Source organism: Dromiciops gliroides, chromosome 1 (genome assembly GCF_019393635.1).
Source record: "Dromiciops gliroides isolate mDroGli1 chromosome 1, mDroGli1.pri, whole genome shotgun sequence".
NCBI lineage: Eukaryota > Metazoa > Chordata > Mammalia > Microbiotheria > Microbiotheriidae > Dromiciops > Dromiciops gliroides.
In genome coordinates this window covers 181,837,010-181,856,849 of record NC_057861.1, presented here as the reverse complement: position 1 = coordinate 181,856,849, position 19,840 = coordinate 181,837,010, and the positions used below count along the sequence as shown (strand labels likewise).

General features: G+C 38.2%; 1 protein-coding gene across 6 annotated transcripts in view; it reads right to left on the bottom strand.

The window, feature by feature from the left end:
- Positions 1-19,840, bottom strand: part of RNF144B (ring finger protein 144B) — a 248,684-nt gene that overhangs the window by 35,498 nt on the left and 193,346 nt on the right. For all 6 annotated transcript variants that reach the window (XM_043979519.1, XM_043979521.1, XM_043979520.1 and 3 more), the window contains 2 exons: positions 15,855-15,959; positions 173-233 (listed from right to left, as the gene is read on the bottom strand). In XM_043979519.1, the coding sequence (XP_043835454.1) occupies positions 173-233; positions 15,855-15,959 (166 nt within the window). The remainder of the gene's footprint in view (positions 1-172; positions 234-15,854; positions 15,960-19,840) is intronic.

Below are 19,840 nucleotides of genomic sequence, written 5' to 3'. Positions count from 1 at the left end.
ACTCGTTTTATCAGTGATTTTAGTCAGTTTCCCCCAAAACTGGGGGAACAGATTAGAATCCACATTTAGAATCTTAAATTACACACAGCTAACCCAGGCTTCTACATGAGTTAATGTGGTTTAGAAAGTGTGTTAGTTTTAAAGATGATGACTGGGCTGGATAGGGTCTTACCTCGTTCAAACTTCAACCGTTGGTAGAGCTGAAACTGATCTGCTGACACCAAGGAAGCAATCTGAAATCAAAAACAGTAAAGTGAGATTCCCAGCACTACATGGGGTTGTGTTTGTTACTACCCTCTAAAGTTCTCTCCTTGTTGAGTTTTCTGTATCACCTAAACACAAATATTAACCCCTTTCATTGCTTTTATAGTCCTTCTGTTCAAGTAATCCCTGTAGCTAGGGGGTACACTGGATAGAATGCTGGGCCTGGAGTCAGGAAGACTGGAGTTCAAATCTGTCCTCAGACACTTCCTAGCCTTGTGACCCTAGGCAAGTCATTTAACTCTGTTTGTCTCAGTTTGCTGATCTGTAAAATGATCTGGAGAAGAAAGTAGCAAATCACTCCATTATCTTTGCCAAGAAAACTCCAAATAGAGTCACAAAGAGTTAGACATGACTGAACAAACAAGTCATCCTCTGATAGAGAGCAACATAGAATCACTTAGCTAGAAAAGACAAAGAAATCACCCAGTCCAATCTTCTCATTTCACAGATAAGAAAATCCAGACCCAGTGAGAGATTTATTAGAAGTGACCGAGACAGGGTTTGACCCCAGTTCTTTTTTTGTTTGTTTGTTTGTTTTTTAGTGAGGCAATTGCGGTTAAGTGACTTGCCCAGGGTCACACAGCTAGTAAGTGTCAAGTGTCAGAGGCCGGATTTGAACTCAGATCCTCCTGACTACAGGGCCGGTGCTCTTTCCACTTCACCACCTAGGTGCCCCTTGACCCCAGTTCTTAAGAACTCTATCCCATGTTCTGTCTATTACAGTGCCAAATGTACACTCCTCTGGGGCCTTCTTCTTTCCACATTTTCCATAATCTCACAGTGGTTTCCTGGTTGTGAAAAGATTATATACCTCATTTTTTAGATACAAAGCAACTAACATCAACTAAATTAGGGATATTAGAGAAACTCTTCTATTGAAGAATTATGATCACTTCTACAACCAACCATGAAACATGCCACTTTTATCTCTTGACAGAGAACAGTGATGGACACCACATGCAAAATGAGGCATACATTTTTGGACACAACTTGTTCGACTGTGCTTTTTTGTTACAAGTAGAAATTTTTTTGGTTTGGTTTGGTTTGGTTTCTTTAAATTTGTGAGTGAATGAGGGGAAGAGTTAGTGATTGTCATTGTTCAGTCATTTCAGTCTTGTCGGACTCTGTTACCCCATTTGAGAGGTTTTTTGGCAAAGACATTGGAGTGGTTTGCCACTTCCTTTTCCAGCTCATTTTAAAGATGAGGAAAAGTGAGGCAAACAGGGTGAAGTGACTTGCTCTGGGTCACAGAGCTAGTAAGTGTCTGAGGCTGGATCTGAACCCAGGTCTTCCTGATCCTAGGCCTGACATTCTAGCCACCGCACCACCTAGCCAAAGGGCTAATAATAGTGAGGAAGGGAGGGAGGGGAAAAAAGAGGATTGTTGATGCATTTTTAAAAAAGAGAACAGGAGGAAGTTCAGAAAGATATAGACAAGCAGAACAGCTTTGAAAATACCATGTTGCACTTACATACCTTTATTTTTTTAAAGGCAAACTCTTTGTAAGAGAAGATGAAGAGTTTCACATAGATTCTACTTTTCTGTCCTTTGTATGTGGAAATGTTCATGTTTGTTAATGTTTATCAAGTTCAGAATATTATTTTTAAAAGATAAGAAAGAAATGACCTAGTCTAATTCAAATAACATTAGCTCTCCTGACCCTGTCCTTCACACAAGGAGCCTGAAATCTTGGCTATTACATGCAGTCATATGCTATATTAGTAAAAAAAATGAAATGCCAACTTGCAGCCTTCTTGTGCTAAGGTTGCCTTTTCCCTCCCAGATGAGGATATGAGCCACAGTTTTGCTTGTAACAATTTTCCTATGTAGGCAAATATCTTTTGAGATTAATGATGTTAATCATACAATTGTCTTTCAAAGGTGTTCACTAGAATAGCTTATTAATCTTATACAGAGTCTTAAAAAACAAGATTCCACTGACGTCAAGATTTAAGTGTATCGGTGCTGCTTAAAAGATTTATAATTTGAGAGAGACGGATTTCATAACCAAACTCCAAGATGTGAGCAAGCCCATACAGGATACATTCTTAGCTCAGTTAATATACGTCAAGTTTCCTTTTCTAAAAAAAAAATGTTATGCCTATAGATTCCTGCATTTTGCTACAACTAATGAAGAGACAAAGATGTCCACTAAAAGAGGTTTGAGAGAGGAAAAGAGGCATAGAATTCAACAACTACAGCATACAGAGATATGTATATTATATATGTGTATAAGCAAAATGCAATCACATACTATTTACCTCCAAAGAAAGAACTGATATTGATTGAACTCAGAGTGAAGCATGCTGTTTTTCACTTTTTCATTATTTTCCTTCAAGTTTTCATGTACAAAGTGACTAATATGGTAATATTTTACACAGTTGCACATGTATCTGATTCTTACTTCCTCAGGGAGGGGGGAAAGGAGGGACAAAATTGCATTTAGTCAATGCAATAAATAGTGACATGTGATAGGGTCTAGTCCTAAAGGAAGACAAAAATCAGTCTGGCCATCTGGATAAAAAAATTAAACTGTCAACTACATTGTATGAAAAACCAAAAAGCCCAAGAAATTTGAGATATTTCCCATTTCTAACAGAAAGAAATTAAATCAGGAACAGAGTTTGGAAATAAAAGCTTTTTTTTCTAAACAACTTTATTCAGTTGAAAAATGCTTGTCTGGGTATTTGCATGTGTATATGTATATATGTACCTGTGTGACTGTGGGTTTTTTAAAATAATAAACATTTTTACTTATAGTTTTGTGTTCCAAATTTTGTCCCTCCTTTCCCCCCTCCTGAGGAAGTAATAATCAGATACATGTGCAACTGTGTAAAATATTACCATATTAGTCACTTTGTACATGAAAACTTGAAGGAAAAAAATGAAAAAGTGAAAAACAGCATGCTTCACTCTGAGTTCAATCAATATCAGTTCTTTCTTTGGAGGTAGATAGCATGTGATTGCGTTTTGCTTATACACATATATAATATACATAACTCTGTATGCTATAGTTGTTGAATTCTATAAACAACAAAGGTTTTTCAAAAGATTACTTGTAACAATCATTTCAAAGAAGACTCAGATTGCGGTTTATGTTTTTCATATGCTATATCTCCCCAGACTAAAATGTAAAATGTTTAAGGGCAGAACTTAAAAAACAAAACAAAACAAAAACCGTCTTTTAAAAAATTCCCTATAACTCTTTTTTGTTTGTTTGTTTGTTTTTGTTTGGGTTTTTTGCAGGCAATGGGGGTTAAGTGACTTGCCCAGGGTCACACAGCTAGTGAGTGTTAAGTGTCTGAGGCCAAATTTGAACTCAGGCCCTCCTGACTCCAGGGCGGGTGCTTTATCCACTGTGCCACCTAGCTGTCCCCCATAACTCTTTTTAAAAGCTATTTTATTTATTTTTTCATTTATTGAATAAAACAAGCATTTCTGTAATTGTATAACATAGTACAATAAAAAAAAAAGCGCACAAAACCACAAATTCACTATGTACATACAACTTGCTATTCCTTTTAAAAACACAATAAAGCACCCAGGGACTACACATTTCAGAGCTATCTATGCCTGGCATATAGAAGGTACCTAATGAATGCTTTACAGGCAGCTTAGTGGTGCAGTGAATAGAGGGCTGGGCTTGGAGTCAGGAAGACTTATCTTCATGAGTTCAAATCTGGCCTCGGATACTATTAGCTGTGTGACCCTGGGCAAGTCACTGAACCCTGTTTGCCTCAGTTTCCTTATCTATGAAATGAGATAGAGAAGGAAATGGCAAATCGCTTTACCATCTCTGACAAGAAAACACCAAATGGGGTCACAGAGAATCAGACAAGAATGAAAAATGACTGAATGAACAAAGAATGTTTGCTGAATTAAACAGAACATTTCCAGAGGCCAGCTTTGTTTCATTTCCTTTACTACCTATTCAACTTTGCTGGGAAGATGAGTTGTTTAATGGATACAACAAAGGCTTGATAAAAAAAGGAAAAAAGAAAGCCAGAAGAGAGAAGGCTGTCCTCAATTCACTGTGAAATCTAAGGCAAAGTCATTTGACACTTGAACTTTTCAATTGTATAGAATGGGAATATTACCTGGGTCTCACTGACCCCAAAGAGTAAATGAGCTAAATCCTGAAAAGTATTCTGTTAAATAATACAAACTATAGAGACGTTGATAATGCCCTCAAGTCACAACAGTAGAAACAAATTATTATTACCAGAGATAGAAAGAAAATGCATGAACTCATAATAAAACCACACTGGTGGTGATCAGAGGCTATAATCTCATGTAATGACTAGCTATACTGCTTGTTTGGATTCCCCATTACACCTTCAGGTTAGATAGCTATAAGCGGTGGCATTCTGGGAAGGAGGGATATTCTGTGTGTGTGTGTGTGTGTGTGTGTGTGTGTGTGTGTGTGTGTGTGTGTTAGGTGACTTGTCCAAGGTCACACAGCTAGTGTCAAATGTTTGAGGCCAGATTTGAACTCAGGTCCTCCTGAATCCAGGTCTGGTGCTTTATCCACTGTGCCACCTAGCTGCCCCCAGGATATTCTTTTTTAATGGCATTGTGATAAGGGTCTAAGAGCCAAGATATATAAAGAATTAACATGAATATGCAAACCAAGAGTCATTTAAAGGGAGAGGAGGACTACCAAATAGTTCTTAAAGGAGTAATTGCAAACTATTAACAAACATGAAAAAACTGTTCCCAAATTACTAATAAAGGAGATGCAAATGAAAACAACTCTATCTCACACCAAAAAAATTTGGCAGAGATGACAACAGATGTTTTCTAATACTCTATGTTGGAGCTTCGTGACTCCATTTGGGGTTTTCTTGGTAAAGATACTTGAGTAGTAGGGGGCAGCTAGATAGTAAGGGACAGCTAGGTAGCACAGTGGATAAAGCACCTGCCCTAGATTCAGGAGGACCTGAGTTCAAATCTGGCCTCAGACACTTGACACTTACTAGCTGTGTGACCTTGGGCAAGTCACTTAAACCTCATTGCCCCATCAGAAAAAAAATTATACTGAAGTGGTTTGTCATTTCCTACTCCAGCTCATTTTCAGATGAGGAAACTGAGGAAGAAAGTGTTAGGTGGCTTACCCAGGATCACATAGTTAGTGGGTGTCTGAAGCCAGATTTGAACTTGGGTCTTTCTGACTCCAGGCCTGATGCTCTAGCTACTGAGTCACCTAGCTGCCCCAAACAATGTACCCAGTAGCAAATAAATAATTGACTCCAAAGAAAATAATAATCTGTGTTGGAGGGATAACAAAAAGACTGGTATTTAGATGAGTCATGGATATGTCAAATCATTGTGTGAAGAAGTATGGATTACAATGATAAATTGCCATACCCTTTAACCCAGCACTGCTGCCCACATATCCTAATGAGGTCAAGAGCAACTAGTTGGTATAATGTTCAGAGTGCCAGGCCTGGAGTCAGAAAGACTCATCTTCCTGAGTTCAAATCTGGCCTCAGACACTTATTAGCTGTGACCCTGCGCAAGTTACTTAATCCTGTTTGTTTCAGTTCTTCATCTGTAAAATGAGTTGGAGAAGGAAATGAAAACCACTCCAGTATCTTTGCCAAGAAAATTCCAAATGGGGTCACAAAGAGTCAGACACAACTGAAATGACTAAAGTACAACAAGGAAATCAAAGACAAAGACAGAAAGTTTTCATCTATGACACAATACTCATAGAAACCCTTCCTGTGGTGGCAAAGAACTATAAATCAAAGACTGTAGGTACCTATCAACTGGGAAAAAGCTAAGCAAATCATAGCTCATAAGATATATAATGGAATATCACCACATTGTGGAAACCAATAAATATAAATTCTGAGAAACACATATGAACTAGTATAAAGTGAAGCAAAAGACATTGGGAAAATAGACACAATGAACAATAAGGATATAAGAAAACTGAACAGTATGTAACTGTAATGAATTTTTCAACTCCAGGGCCATGCATGGAAGACAAGGGGAATGAAGTTACCAGGGAATATCAGAAAGAAGGAAATAGTGAGGAGGAAATGACACTGCCAAACTACAGAGAAGTTGATATGCAGATTTACAAATCTGGTCCTAGAGTTGAAAAAAATATACTATCCTTACCTCAATGCAGCAGTGGGGAACTATGGGTATGGAATATTTCCATGTGCTATCCAGTATACTTGATATATGGGTTGGTTGTATTCAATTTTTTTTCTTTCTAAAATCTTTGTAAATAAATTTAATGTGAAAACAAAAAGGTATCAATAAAATCAGAAAATAAAGCATACAAACTATACTTTTATGATTTCTTGAGTTATATTCTGGTATAATAGCTTCCTACCTCCATCCACTCTCCTCCAAATAAAGGAAGGTATTGAGGTATTCCTCACTCAAGACCAATTCTGCCTATCATCTTCATCTCCACCTTCCCTCCCTATGAAACTCTTCTTTGTCCTTGTCCTGTTTTTAAAGAAGACCAATGACAAAATGGGGCGATGATTTGCGAGTGAATTAGATTTAAGTGAGACAGAGCTGAATCAAGTCATTAGCCTCACTCTCTCTTCCAGTCATTGAAGTCCAGTGTCCAGACAAAAGCTAAGGCGACTGGCAATGAAGAGTTCTGTAGCAAAAGATGACAGCTAACATTTATATACTGCTGTGAGATTTGCAAAGCATTTCATAAATATTGTCATTTTATCTCTAGCTTGATAGAATACTAAATCCTTCGAGGGCCAGGATTGTTTCATTTTTGTCTGTCTCCTCAGGGCCTAGCACACTGCTTAGCCCATAGTAGGCACTTAATAACTAACTGTTGATTAACTGTGCTATAAGGGATTCAAAAGAGGTTACCAAACCAAAAAAAAAAAAAGAAGAAAAGAAAAAATCCTGCTCTTGAGATGTCTCCAGTTTAGTTCCTGCTGAGGAGCTAAACAGAGAGATGAGCAAAACATAACCCTTAATCTTGGTCTTCAGTTGAACTTGTTTTGAGTTATAGTTAATTTCTGAAAAAATGCTTTCTTTCATTTATGTGATTTTTAACATGTGCAATCATGAAGTTATATAATAGAAAGGTAGATATGACTTAACTGAGCATTGGTTGACTAGGAGAAAGGAAAACCCAGATGCTATCTTGATTCTAGTCTTATATGGGATTCTCTGTCTTGGATGCTGTTAACAAATTTGGAAGAGCTGTTCCAGCAATATTGAGAGGATTAATTGGGAATAAAGGGGTTTGCTCCAAGATGCCAATTATTTTCAAGAGACATGCATTAGGAGGTCCAAGTTCTACTAACAAAGCCCACAAAGAAGGGAAGGCAATGGTAAACATGGGAATACATGACTCAAATACAGTAAGAGACAGTTCTTTATGCTGCTAAAGGAATTCCAAATAGCTCTAATCTTATCATGCTGTACTCTATTAAAGATGGAAAAGTATGCACAGTAGGAAGTGTCTGCCTCTCCACTGACTTCAATGAACCTTAACTGAATGTTCACTCGCTTCACTAAAATCTTTGCTACTTTCCATTTAGCCTCTGATGCCAATGCCAACCTTTCTGTTTTGGGAGATTTTCACTCTCCCACTGGTTCCAGACTACCTGCACACCATCTCTAACTATTCCCTTATAAAAACTAAGACAACAAATATAAAGAGGTTCCTTGAGAGACAGGTGATTTCAGAGAATGAATGTCAGGGCAGAAATCTTTGGCATGTTCTACACAGAAGATAACCCACGATCCATATCCATTAACTTTCACTTACCAAATTCCCATAAAGAGTATTTGCATTCACTTGCCTCTCACTCCAAAAAGCCTTGCATTCTGGCTTCTGTTCCCATCACTATAATGAAGGAGGTCACTAAGACTTCCTTACTATTCAATTTAAAAGCCTTTTCTCCCACCCTTAACCTCTTTGTAGCATTTGACCCTATAGACCACTCCTTCCTAGTTCTCTGACCAATCCTCTTTTTTGTGGGCTTTTCATCCTCCTTTTTGTCCCTTAAATGTGGGTCTCGCTCAAGGATCTGTTTTAGATCCTCTTCTTTCTATACCCTCTCCTTTGGTGATCAGATTCCCTCCCATGGTTTCAATGGCTCCCAGATCTCCATCCCCATCCCTATCCTCCGTCTAGACATCTATCGCACATTTCCAGCTGCCTGCTAGATATCTCCTGGATGGTCTAACCCCAACTGCCTCACACACACACACACACACACACACACACACACAGGGACTGGGAAAGGCTTCTCACAGAAAGTGAGACTTTATCTGGGACTTAAAGGAAGCCAAGAGGAGGAAAAGAGGAGGTAGAGCATTGTAGCCAATGAGGGACAGCCAGTGAAAATTGCCAGTGTCAGAAGATGAAGTGGTGAGGAACAGCCAGAAGGCCAGTGACATTGGGTCTGATTTCATGGAGGAGAATAAGGTTTAAGAAAACCAGAAAGGCAGGAAGGGACTGGTTGCAAAGGGCTTTAAAAGCCAAGCAGATGATCTTATTTTTGATCCTGGAGGTAAAGGCAGGAGCCACTGGTGTTTTAGGGGGAGTGACATCATCAGGCTTACAATTTGAGGAAGATCAAGTTGACAGCTGGGTGAAAAGCTCAGTGCAGTGGGGAGAGATTTGTAGCAGGCAGACCCGCCATCAGGCTCTTGTGACACTCCAGGTATGAGATGAAGAGGGCCTGCACAGTGTCGGAAGAAAAAAGGGGGGGCAGCTAGGTGGCGCAGTGGATAGAGCACCAGCCCTGGATTCAGAAGGACCTGAGTTCAAATACAGCCTCGGACCCTTGACACTTACTAGCTGTGTGACCCTGGGCAAGTCACTTAGCCCCAATTGCCTCACCAAAAAAAAGAAAAAGAAAGAAAAAGAAAAAAGGGGTAGTATACAAGATGTTAGAAAGGCAGAAATGACAGGACTCAGCAACTGACTGGCTATGGAAGATGACATAGAGTGGGCAATCGAAGATAACATCTAGCTTTCGAGACTCAGTGACTGGGAGGCTGGTGGTACCTCAAAATAAATAAGGAAATTAGGAAGAAGGGAGAGTTTGGGAAATGTTGAGTTTCATATGTCTACAGGGCATCCAGTTAGAAATGTCCACTGGGCATTAGAGATGCAAGTTTGGAGGTCGGGAGATGGATTAAGGCTAGACAAATAGATCCTCAAGTTATCTGCTTAGAGGTGTTAATGCATGGGAGCTGATGAGCCTATCAAGCAAAGTGATAGAGAGGAGAGGGTCCCAGACAGGGCCTTGGGGGACACCTAACATTAGTTCATTAGAAGGACAAGGATTGGAGGCTGCTAGGTAGTGCAGTCGATAAAGTACCAGCCCTGGATTCAAGAGGACCTGAGTTTAAATCCAACCTTAGACACTTAACACTTACTAGCTGTGTGACCCTGGGCAAGTCACTTAATCCTCATTACCCCGCCAAAAAAAAAAAGACAAAGACTATTTCCTGGTGGCCTTTGTATTCCCATAATTTTTGTTAATGCCTTGCACATTTTAGATAACTGCAGTGTGAAATAGCAGCTTTGACCCATTCCCTGGGTGAGGAATAATGATTAACAACAGATGTGTCAGTGATTCCACTAGGCCCTTCCTCTCATTTCCTTCCCTCTTTCACACCAGGACCCTGGCAGGACATGGTAAAAATGTTGTCAGTGCCCTCAGGAGAAGTAGAGGTAAGGTGCTGGTTTCTCCCTTCCCTCTACCCTTGATCAGCTCAAGCTGGCAGAAAGAGAAGTTAAATTGCTCAGGGTACAACCACGGCAGGGAATTATTCAAAAGGCCTTCCTACTCAACACCCAGATTTTCCATTGCCCAACCAAAAAGTTCAGCCTCACCCCAGAAAGGAAACTCAACCTCCTCAATTGTTGTAACTAAATGACTTAAAATCAATCATCACTTTTTTTCCCCTAAGGTGTGGCTTCATGTCAGGCAGTTACCCACAGTAAGCTCAAAAAAGAAAACCGAGTCATACCTTCCATTATTAAAGAGAACACACACACACACACACACACACACACCCCCGGCTTGTGTGTTGGGTAGATGGGACATAAATTATGGTCAGATTCACATGTTAGAAAAGGACTAACGATAGACATGAACGGTCCAAAGCTAGAGATGACAGTGATAGGAACAATCCAGAAGTTCCCTCCTTATTTTGTCCTGCTCCTAAACAGGTTGGATCAGAATAAATTCCAATCAATGAACCAATATCTATTAAATACAAAAGAGGCAAAAAACAGTCTCTGACCTCAAGGTTCTTATAATCTAGTAAGGGAGGCAACATGCAGAGACAGACAGATAGACCAGACAGACGCACACACACACATACACACACACCCCCAAACTAAATACAAGATAGAAATAATTAACAGCAGGGAGGCGCTGGAATTATGACAAGTTGGGTAAGGCTTTTTGTCAAAGTCCTTCTCCCATGGTCTGTCTTTTTTAGGTAGAAATAAATAATACCTTTTTCTATTATTTCCCATTTAAATGGAGCAGCTGGGTGGCACAGTAGGTACAATGCTAGGCCTGGAGTCAGGAAGATCTGAGTTCAAATTCAGCCACAGATACTTACTAGCTGTGTGGTTCTGGACAAATCACTTTACCCTTCCTGCCTCCATTTTCTCATCTGTAAAAATGAGCTGAAGAAGGAAATGGCAAACCACTCCCGTATCTTTGCCAGGAAAAGCCCAAATGGGGTCAAGAAGAGTTGGACACCATTGAAACAACTGAACAACAACAACCACGTGAAATGGACATTAAGCTCTTCTCCCAGTAGTGGCTTCAATAATTGAAAGACAAGTCTCAAAAATCACAGCTGGGCCACCTCAGGGAGCAAGAGGGTGCACACAGTCTGAGGCAGGAGGGATGTAGAGTATGGAGTCAAGCCAATGTGTAGGCTAGAATTTCTTGGTAAAACCATTAAGAGGAAAGAGGATTAGTTCCCTGTTTTCTTGTATCCCATGGCAACTAGTATAGAAAGAAACCTACTATATTTAAACGTATTTAAAAAGCCAGTAATAGAAATACCAGCAGGACATTTCAGAACTTCCATTTATGATATGCTAATGTCCTTCATCAGTTAGGCTCATAACAAAACCAATGAGTGTACTAATGGTCTGTTAATGCACACCCTGGAGCGTCTTCCTGCTCACCTAATGGGAAATGGGCCTTGCTGAATTTCTCCAGCTTGGAGAAAGATTATAGTTTTTCCCCCATATCTTATTTTTGTAAATTCCTCTTTAAGGCCCATTAAGTATATCTTATGCAACCTTCAAGTAAACTTCCTTTATATAGGGACAGGATCAAACAGATTTTTCTTGGGAACCTATAGCCTTATAACATTGACACCAAGAGAGATCTAAAAGTTCAGAAATATATTTTTACCTCCCTAGTCCAATTTTGTGAATTTGTGTAGCTTGCAAAGGAAAGAGACTAGGCAAATGAACTTAAGGAAATGAGAAAACTTTTATAGAGCAATGGAAAAAAAATATTGTCGTGACTGTCCAATTAAGGTAGTTTTATATGGCTTATGTGTACATTTTAAAATGACTATCTGGCTATTCAACTTATGGTTACAGGAGAGATTCTTGGGATGTGAGGATTGTACAAGCTAGGTTTAAAATTTAAGATTAGGGAGCAGCTAGGTGGCACAGTAGACAAAGCACCGGCCCTGGATTCAGGAGGACCTGAGTTCAAATCCAGTCTCAGACACTTGACACTTACTAGCTATGTGACCCTGGGCAAGTCACTTAACCCTCATTACCCCCACAAAACAAAGAAAAATTGTTAAAATGTAAGATTAAATGAAACTGATATTACATAGGGCATATTTTTCACATCAGAATTAAAATCTCATTCTAAAGTTAATAGGAAAAACATAAAATTGGATAATGCTATATCAGAGTTGTAAATTACAACTAGGTCTCAGATTAGTGTTAATTATGAATCCCCTAAAGTGGTCACATTAATCTAATTTTTACTGCATGTTTCCATTGGGCTGGAACTAACTGCCATACTCTACGTAAGTCTAACTTCAAACTGTACAAATCTGATATGATCACTTCACGGCATTGAATTCATTCTTCCTACTAATTGGGACATAGCTTTTACATGCTAAAGGGGTGCCTTCCCAGAACAAATGCTGAGAAAGTTATAAAACTAACTTTGAACTTCATTATGATATCTCATGGGTCAGGAGAGTTTGCCTCTTGGCTTTACTCATAATAGCTCAGTATCAGAGATTCAGAGCTACAAGGGACTTTAGAGGCCCTCTAATTCTACCTCCCATTTTAGAGACGCGAGAACCGAGGCCAAGAAAACTTAAATGATTTGCCCAAGGTTAATAAGTCTCAGAGGTGGGATTTGAACCCAGGACCTCTAATTCAAGAGCCAGTGCTTCCTCTATAATACCATATTCCTACCAAAGTCAGTCCTTTGCATAAAAAAAGATTTTTTTTGGACATTTTATTTCTGTGTATACACAAATATATGAATGTATATGTACATGATTTTCAATTTTTCAAAAAAAAATTTAAGATAATTTTATTTATTCTCCAAGAGCAGTTGCCTCCAAGCCCTTGTTTCCTCCTTTTATTCTCTCCTAAACTTCTTCCTTGTACTCTTTACAGCTGAAGTAATGAAATTTCCCTGTGGCAGGTAGAGTATACTCAAGTATGGGGTCATGAAAATTATTTCCTCTACTCTATGACCTCTCTGCTCATTTCTCTGATACATGTTTATATACGGAAGCTGTTGTATGTACATTTATAGTTTAAATATAATCTTGATCTTCCTGTTGGCCAGTCATTCATTTATTACTTTCTTCTGGCTGACAATTTGCATCATTGTTTCTCCTTTGGAATGATTTCTTGCATATTATTCTTAGATTCATTCTAGTTTTGAGATTCACTATCCTACAATTTACAATTAGTGTATTTAAAATTAAGATGTGATCTCAATTGTAAACTAGAACAACTAATGACTAACCAACAGGGTAAAAGCAAGTCACTGATGGAGGAGATGGAGATGGGGATTCATTCTGGGAGGAAAGGTAGAGCCCAAGAAAAAACTATTAAAAAAAAAAAAAGACTAGACTTCAAAAACCTGAACACCACTACTCTATTACAAGCTGTTAGAGATCACGTTTTAATTTTTTTAATTTACTTTTAAAAATTTTTCTCAATTACATGTAAAGATATTTTTTGAGTTCCAAATTTTTCTCCCCGCTCCCTTCCCTCTCCCTTCCTGAGGCCAGCAAGCAATTTGATATAGGTTATACATTACAATCATATTAAACATATTTCCACATTAATCAAAACAAAAGGAAAAATGCAAAAAAGAATAAACAAGAATAACAAAAAAATAGCAACAAAAGTGAAAATCGTATGCTTCAGTCTGCATCCAGACTCCATAGTTCTTGCCGTTGTCTTGGATCATTGTATTGCTGAGAAGAGTTAAGTCTATCATAGTTGATCATCACAAAATGTTATTGATACTGTATACAATGTTCTCTTGGTTCTGCTCATTTCACTCAGCATCAATTCATGTGTTTTTCTGAAATTCATCTGCTTAACATTTCTTACAGCATAATAGTATTCCATTACATTCACAACTTGTTTAGCCATTCCCCAACTGATGGGCATCCCCTCAATTTCCAATTCTTTGCTACCACAAAAAGAGCAGCTATAAATATTTTTGTACATGCCTCATCTATAGTTATTGAAAATTATTTGTATTTGTTTGGGGGGAGGTGATTTTAGAATCCAAATGTGATTTCACCAGTGTTAGGAACTAACAGTATAGAAACTCCTACTGATCCTATACCCTGTGTCCTAGGCTTAGAGGACAGAGAGGTGAAGGAACTTGCCCAAACTAGTATGAGAAGCCAGTATGTGAAGGTAGCTAAGGTATAACAGGGAATCCTGCCTCATATGTCTATTATGTGACCCTGGGCAAGTCACTTTACTTATGTCTGCCTCATTTTCCTCATCTGTAAAATGGGGATAGTGTTACCACCTACCTCCCAAGGTTTGTGAGGATCAAGGAACGGAATATTTGTAACGTACTTTGAGGGGGAGGGGGCAGGGCAATGAGGGTTAAGTGACTTGTCCAGGGTCACACAGCTAGTAAGTGTCAAGTGTCTGAGGCTGGATTTGAATGTAATGTACTTTTTATAAATCTCAAAGAGGTATAGAAGTTAGCTAGTATTATTATTTTTATTAAACAGGACTTTAAACCAGGTCCTTCCTGATTCTATCCACCAAGCTATGCACCCTTAATTTGTATTATCAATGTCTGAATTTGGATTTTAGTTCTTTATTTGCACACTTTATATTCCCTCATAAACGGCAAACTCCTTGAGATTAGAAGCCATGTCACATCTTCATATATTCCCTGGAATCTAGTATTGGGGATAATGCACAAATGATATTCAACGTTTATTGAACACTGAATGACTCTTGCTCCCATCCCACCCCCTCTGTCACTGATCAGTTGTTTCCATTTAGATGACTACCTCTGCTTTAATACTGTTGGCAGTTGTGTTTAAGATGTGGTTTCTTACTTTTAAAAAATATCGAATAAGCGATCCCTAAACCAGCTACTATTTAGGTTTCTTAATTTAAACACACTTTGAAAAAATATTTACTTAGTAGTTTATTTTCTTCAATTACATGTAAAAACAATTTTAAACATTCATTTAAAAAAAAATTGGGGTTCCAAATTCTGTCCCTTCCTCCTCTCTCCCCTCATTGAGAAGATAAGCAATTTGATATAGGTTATACATGTGTAGTCATGCAAAAGACTAGTTATGTTGTAAATATTAGTTATGTTGTAAAAGAAAACAAACCAAAAACAATCTAAGAAAAATAAAGTTTTTTTTAAAAGTATGCTTTGATCTGTATTCACACTCCAGAAGTCCATTCTCTGGGGGCCAATAGCATTTTTCATTATAAGCCCTTCAGAGTTGTCTTGGATCATTTTAAAAACACTTTAAAAAAAGACCCCTCACACTTTGCTCACTTGGTATATTTCATTAGCATGGCAGCAGTCTAGGTCAAATGTCAAACACCAGAGTGCCCCAACCAGATTAAAATATAACTGGGAAATACAATAAATATAACTGTAACACACAACACAGAGTATTTTATGTTTTTTCTTTTTTTCTAAGTCAAGATGGGGCTGGAGGTATAACTTGCTATTTGAGTTTGACGCCACTGGCAGGGCACCGTTAGTAATGAAAACACCTTCACCAAGAAGGGTGTATGAAAGAAATGCCAATGATTGGATGGTAGGAGTCTGAATAAGTCACTGATATACAATTAGAGGTCAGGAAGACCTATTAAAGAAGGACAGCAGGGACAGCTAGGTAGTGCAGTGGATAAAGCACCGGCCCTGAATTCAGGAGGACCTGAGTTCAAATCTGACCTCTGACACTTGACACTTACTAGCTGTGTGGCCCTGGCCAAGTCACTTAACCTTCATTGCCCCACAAAAAGAAAAAATAAAAACCCATTAAAAAAGAAGAAGAATCACAGCGGAGAAAGAGGGAATATTGCCCTTGTCCAGTCATACCTCTGATTCTTGTAGGGTACCACGATTTAAGCACACCATGTCAGGGCAAGTGATGGGAGACCCACATCCTTCTCGAATCGCCAGCTGCATGTACTGTTTCAGGCACTGGAAATAGACAGAAAAAAAATCAAGCCAGTGAAATAACACTCTAAGAACACAGATGTTGCCAAAGAAAAATCATCACCAGAACCATCTCTGTGTCCTTACTTGCAGGCCTGGGGATCAAATGTTCAGAAAACAAATTATTACAAGTGTGAATATGAGGAACCACAACTTGGGGTAGAATGCACAGAAGAAGAATTCATTATATGTAACTTCATCCTGAAGGTATTCAATTTATTCAAGGTCAGTAGTAAAAGCTTTGTATACTAACACATCTTCTCTACACGCAGCCTAGGCTAGGTAAAAGCTAGACCTTTCCTTTGCTCTAATGGGGAAAAAAAGCAACTTTACCACTTTAGCCAGCTGGCACAATGAATAGAAAGCCAGGCCTGGAGTCAGGAAGACATGAGTTCAAATCTAGCATCATACAATTCCTAGCTGTGTAACCCTGGGCAAGCCTCTTAACCTTGGCTTGCCTCGGTTTCCTCAATTGTAAAAATAACAGTACCTACCTCCCAAGACTGCTGTGAGGATCAGATAAGTTAATAATTGAAAAGTGCTTAGCACAGTGCCTGGCATAGAGTGAGCACTAAACAAATGCTTTTTCCATAAGGCCAGGCTCAAAATTAGATGTAAATCAGTTGATAGCATGAATAATCCCCTTCACAAATGGGGAATTATTCAAGCAGGAGAGGTTTAACACATAATTCAGTGAGTCAAATATTACAGAGTGGGACAGCTAGGAAGGACACTGGCCCAATATTTGGGAGGACCTGAATTCAAATCTCACCTCAGACACTAGCTGACCTTGGACAAGTTACTTAACCCCAATTGCCTTAAACATCACGGGCCAGGGCCATCTCCAGTCATCCTGATATATATATGTATATATATATATATATATATATATATATATATATATATATATATATATATATATATATATATATATATATCTTGCCACTGAACTCAGATGGTTCTGGAGGAGAGAATGAGGTTGGTGACCTTGCACACCCTCCCTCACTTAAATCCAGTTCAGTGCAAGTCATGACAGTGATGTCATGATCAACAAACAGTAACAACAATATTTGAGGGTAGGAAAGTGTGCTAACCCTCTACACTACTACCAGGAAGGGGAGCAAAAGGGGAGACAACTGGAAGTAAGCTGCACTAGCCAAGAGAGTAAGAAACATAGATCAAGTGGGAAAGAAGCAGAAATATCAAAGAGAAATAAGAGGAACAGAAGAAGCTTTTAAAAACAAAAAACAAAACCACCCACCCAGGCATATTTCCAGTGGAGACATCCCCAAAGTATGACAACATGCCAGCATTGTCATGACCCCAATCTTTCCTCCTGCCACTGATCTGGCAGTATCTGGTTTCTACATAGGCTACTGTGACTGAGATGACCTTGAAAAATCTGAGGAGTTCTCCAGGCCTGGGCCTGACTGAAGAGAGAGTATGTAGGAGGAAAAAAAAAAGAGAGAATACTCAAGAACTACTTCAAAGGAATATTATAGCGTTTAGGGAGTTTGTCAATTCTAATTTTCACCTTTCAATTTTGGGCTATAGGTTTCATGAGGAATAGGTTTAATTCCCTCAACATCTCATATTATAGGACCTTAAAATCATCCAATCCAACACATTCAGATCAGGAAACTGAGGCCCAGAGAGGTTAGTTGGCTTGTCTGTGGTCAGACAGGCCAAGGTTTGAAGCTGATAACCATGACTTACTGAGAATTGACTGATCCTCCCCTATTCCCCATTCCCAGGCCAATGATTCACCTGGGGTTGACCAATATTTGTCAATTCCAGACTTGATTTGTTTTATGGATCTCCCAAACAAAACTATCCCCTCCCAAAGATTCCCAGGCTTACTTCCTGAACTTTAGGTTATTATGTAAAAAGGTTCATTTATATTAAGTAATTTCTATCAGTGAGAAATTTACTTTTCCCAAGAATTTATAGCTTTCTCTGTTCTGTTACCCCTTATGAACCCTGTCCTCAGTCCCCATCTTTGGCTATTCAGCAATCTGCTCTGAATTATAGCTTTTCTGCTCTGATTAAAAACCTTAATTCTCCTATATTGATTGTTTCATTAATTTTCAGTTCGACAAAGCCAATTGGTTCTCCAAATTCCAGTATCTACTGAGCACATACCAAATATATACAGAATATAAATTATACCTTACAAGTTTCATTTTATTTTCTTGGTTTTTCCTTTTTTTCTGTTTCTTTCACAATATGAGTAATACAGAAATGATTTACATGATATTACATATATAATCTATATCAAATTGCTTACCATCTGAAGAAGGTGAAATTTAGAATTCATTTAAAAAAAAATTAACGTCAAAAATTGTCTTTACATGAATTGGAAAAAATAAAATACTATTTGAAAAGAAAAAAATAAAGATTATGCAGCTAGGTGGCTTAATGGATAAAGTACTTGACTTAGAATAAGGAAAATCTGAGTTCAAATCCAGCCTTACACACTTCCTAGCTGGGGGAGCCTAGGTAAAAGTCCCTTAACTTCCATTTTCCTAAGGTTTTCTCACCTGTAAAATGAAGATCTTCAACATACCTCAGAACATTATGTTCAGTTACCAACATAACGTCTACCATGTTTTCCCTTCCAGTTCAAGGATTTTCTCACAGGAGGATATACTAAAAACACAATGCTATCCTACCTCCTTTCCCCCTGCAATATGTCTCCTTGAGAAATATTTTAGGCATAGACTCTATCCTACAATGTCTGTCAATGATATATGTGAAATCAAATTTGCTTCCCTGTGCTCTCATCTTTAGTTCATCTTGCCTATTAACCAATATTTGATACATTTGTATATATATATATATATATATATAGCACCTGTCTCCCAGGGTTGTGGTGAGGATCAAATAAGATCATACTTGTATAGCACTTAGGACACTTCCTGGCACATAGTAGGTGCTGTGTAAATGTTAGATAATAGCAATATGGTCAATCTTGGCTCTTTTTCCCTACAGTCACCATTTGGTTAGAGATTTAAAATGAAAATTTACTTATATATGCACAACAGATCTGTTGAGGGGGGAAAAAGATAAAAAAATCTCTTTATCCAAACCTCAACTTGCCAATATGAAGCATATATAGAGAAAATATAACACATATTAACAAATTATGGTGGCTAAATTTGAAGATGGAGAATATAGAAGAGGAGCATAGTGGATAGAGAACTGGCCTTTAATACTGGCCTTTAGTAAGGTGACTATAAGTGACCAAGAGTTGTGACCTTGGCACTGGGGAATTCAATTCCAGAAAATGGTGCTAATCTATATCATTAGTGCTTCCACATTAGTGAAGTAATAAATCAGGAACATACACATTTTCTTATTTGTTTGTTTGTTTATTTATTTATTTAAATTTTTCCTCAAGTTACATGTCTAAACAAATTTTCACATCAATTTTTAAAACTCTGTGCTCCAAATTCTCTTCCTTCCTCTCTCCTTACCTCCCCTCAAGAACTCAATTCAATTTAAGAGGAACAAAAAAAATTATACTTCAATCTGTCCTTCTGATAGCATCCTGCTTATCATTTCTTATAGTACAATAGTGTTCCATCCTAATCTCATCCCACAATTTGTTCAGCCATTCCCCAGTTGATGGGCACCACCCCAATTTCAAATTCAACTTTTTTTCATCTCTTTTAGGGTACCAACCTAGTAGTGGTATTGCTAGGTCAAAGAGTATGCATGATTTTATAGCCTTTTGGACATAGTTCCAAATTGCTTTACAGAATGTTTGGATCAGTTAACAACTTTAACAAGAGGGTATTAATGTCTCATTTTCCCCATATCCCCCACAACATCTATCATTTTCCTCTGCTGTCCCATTATCCAAT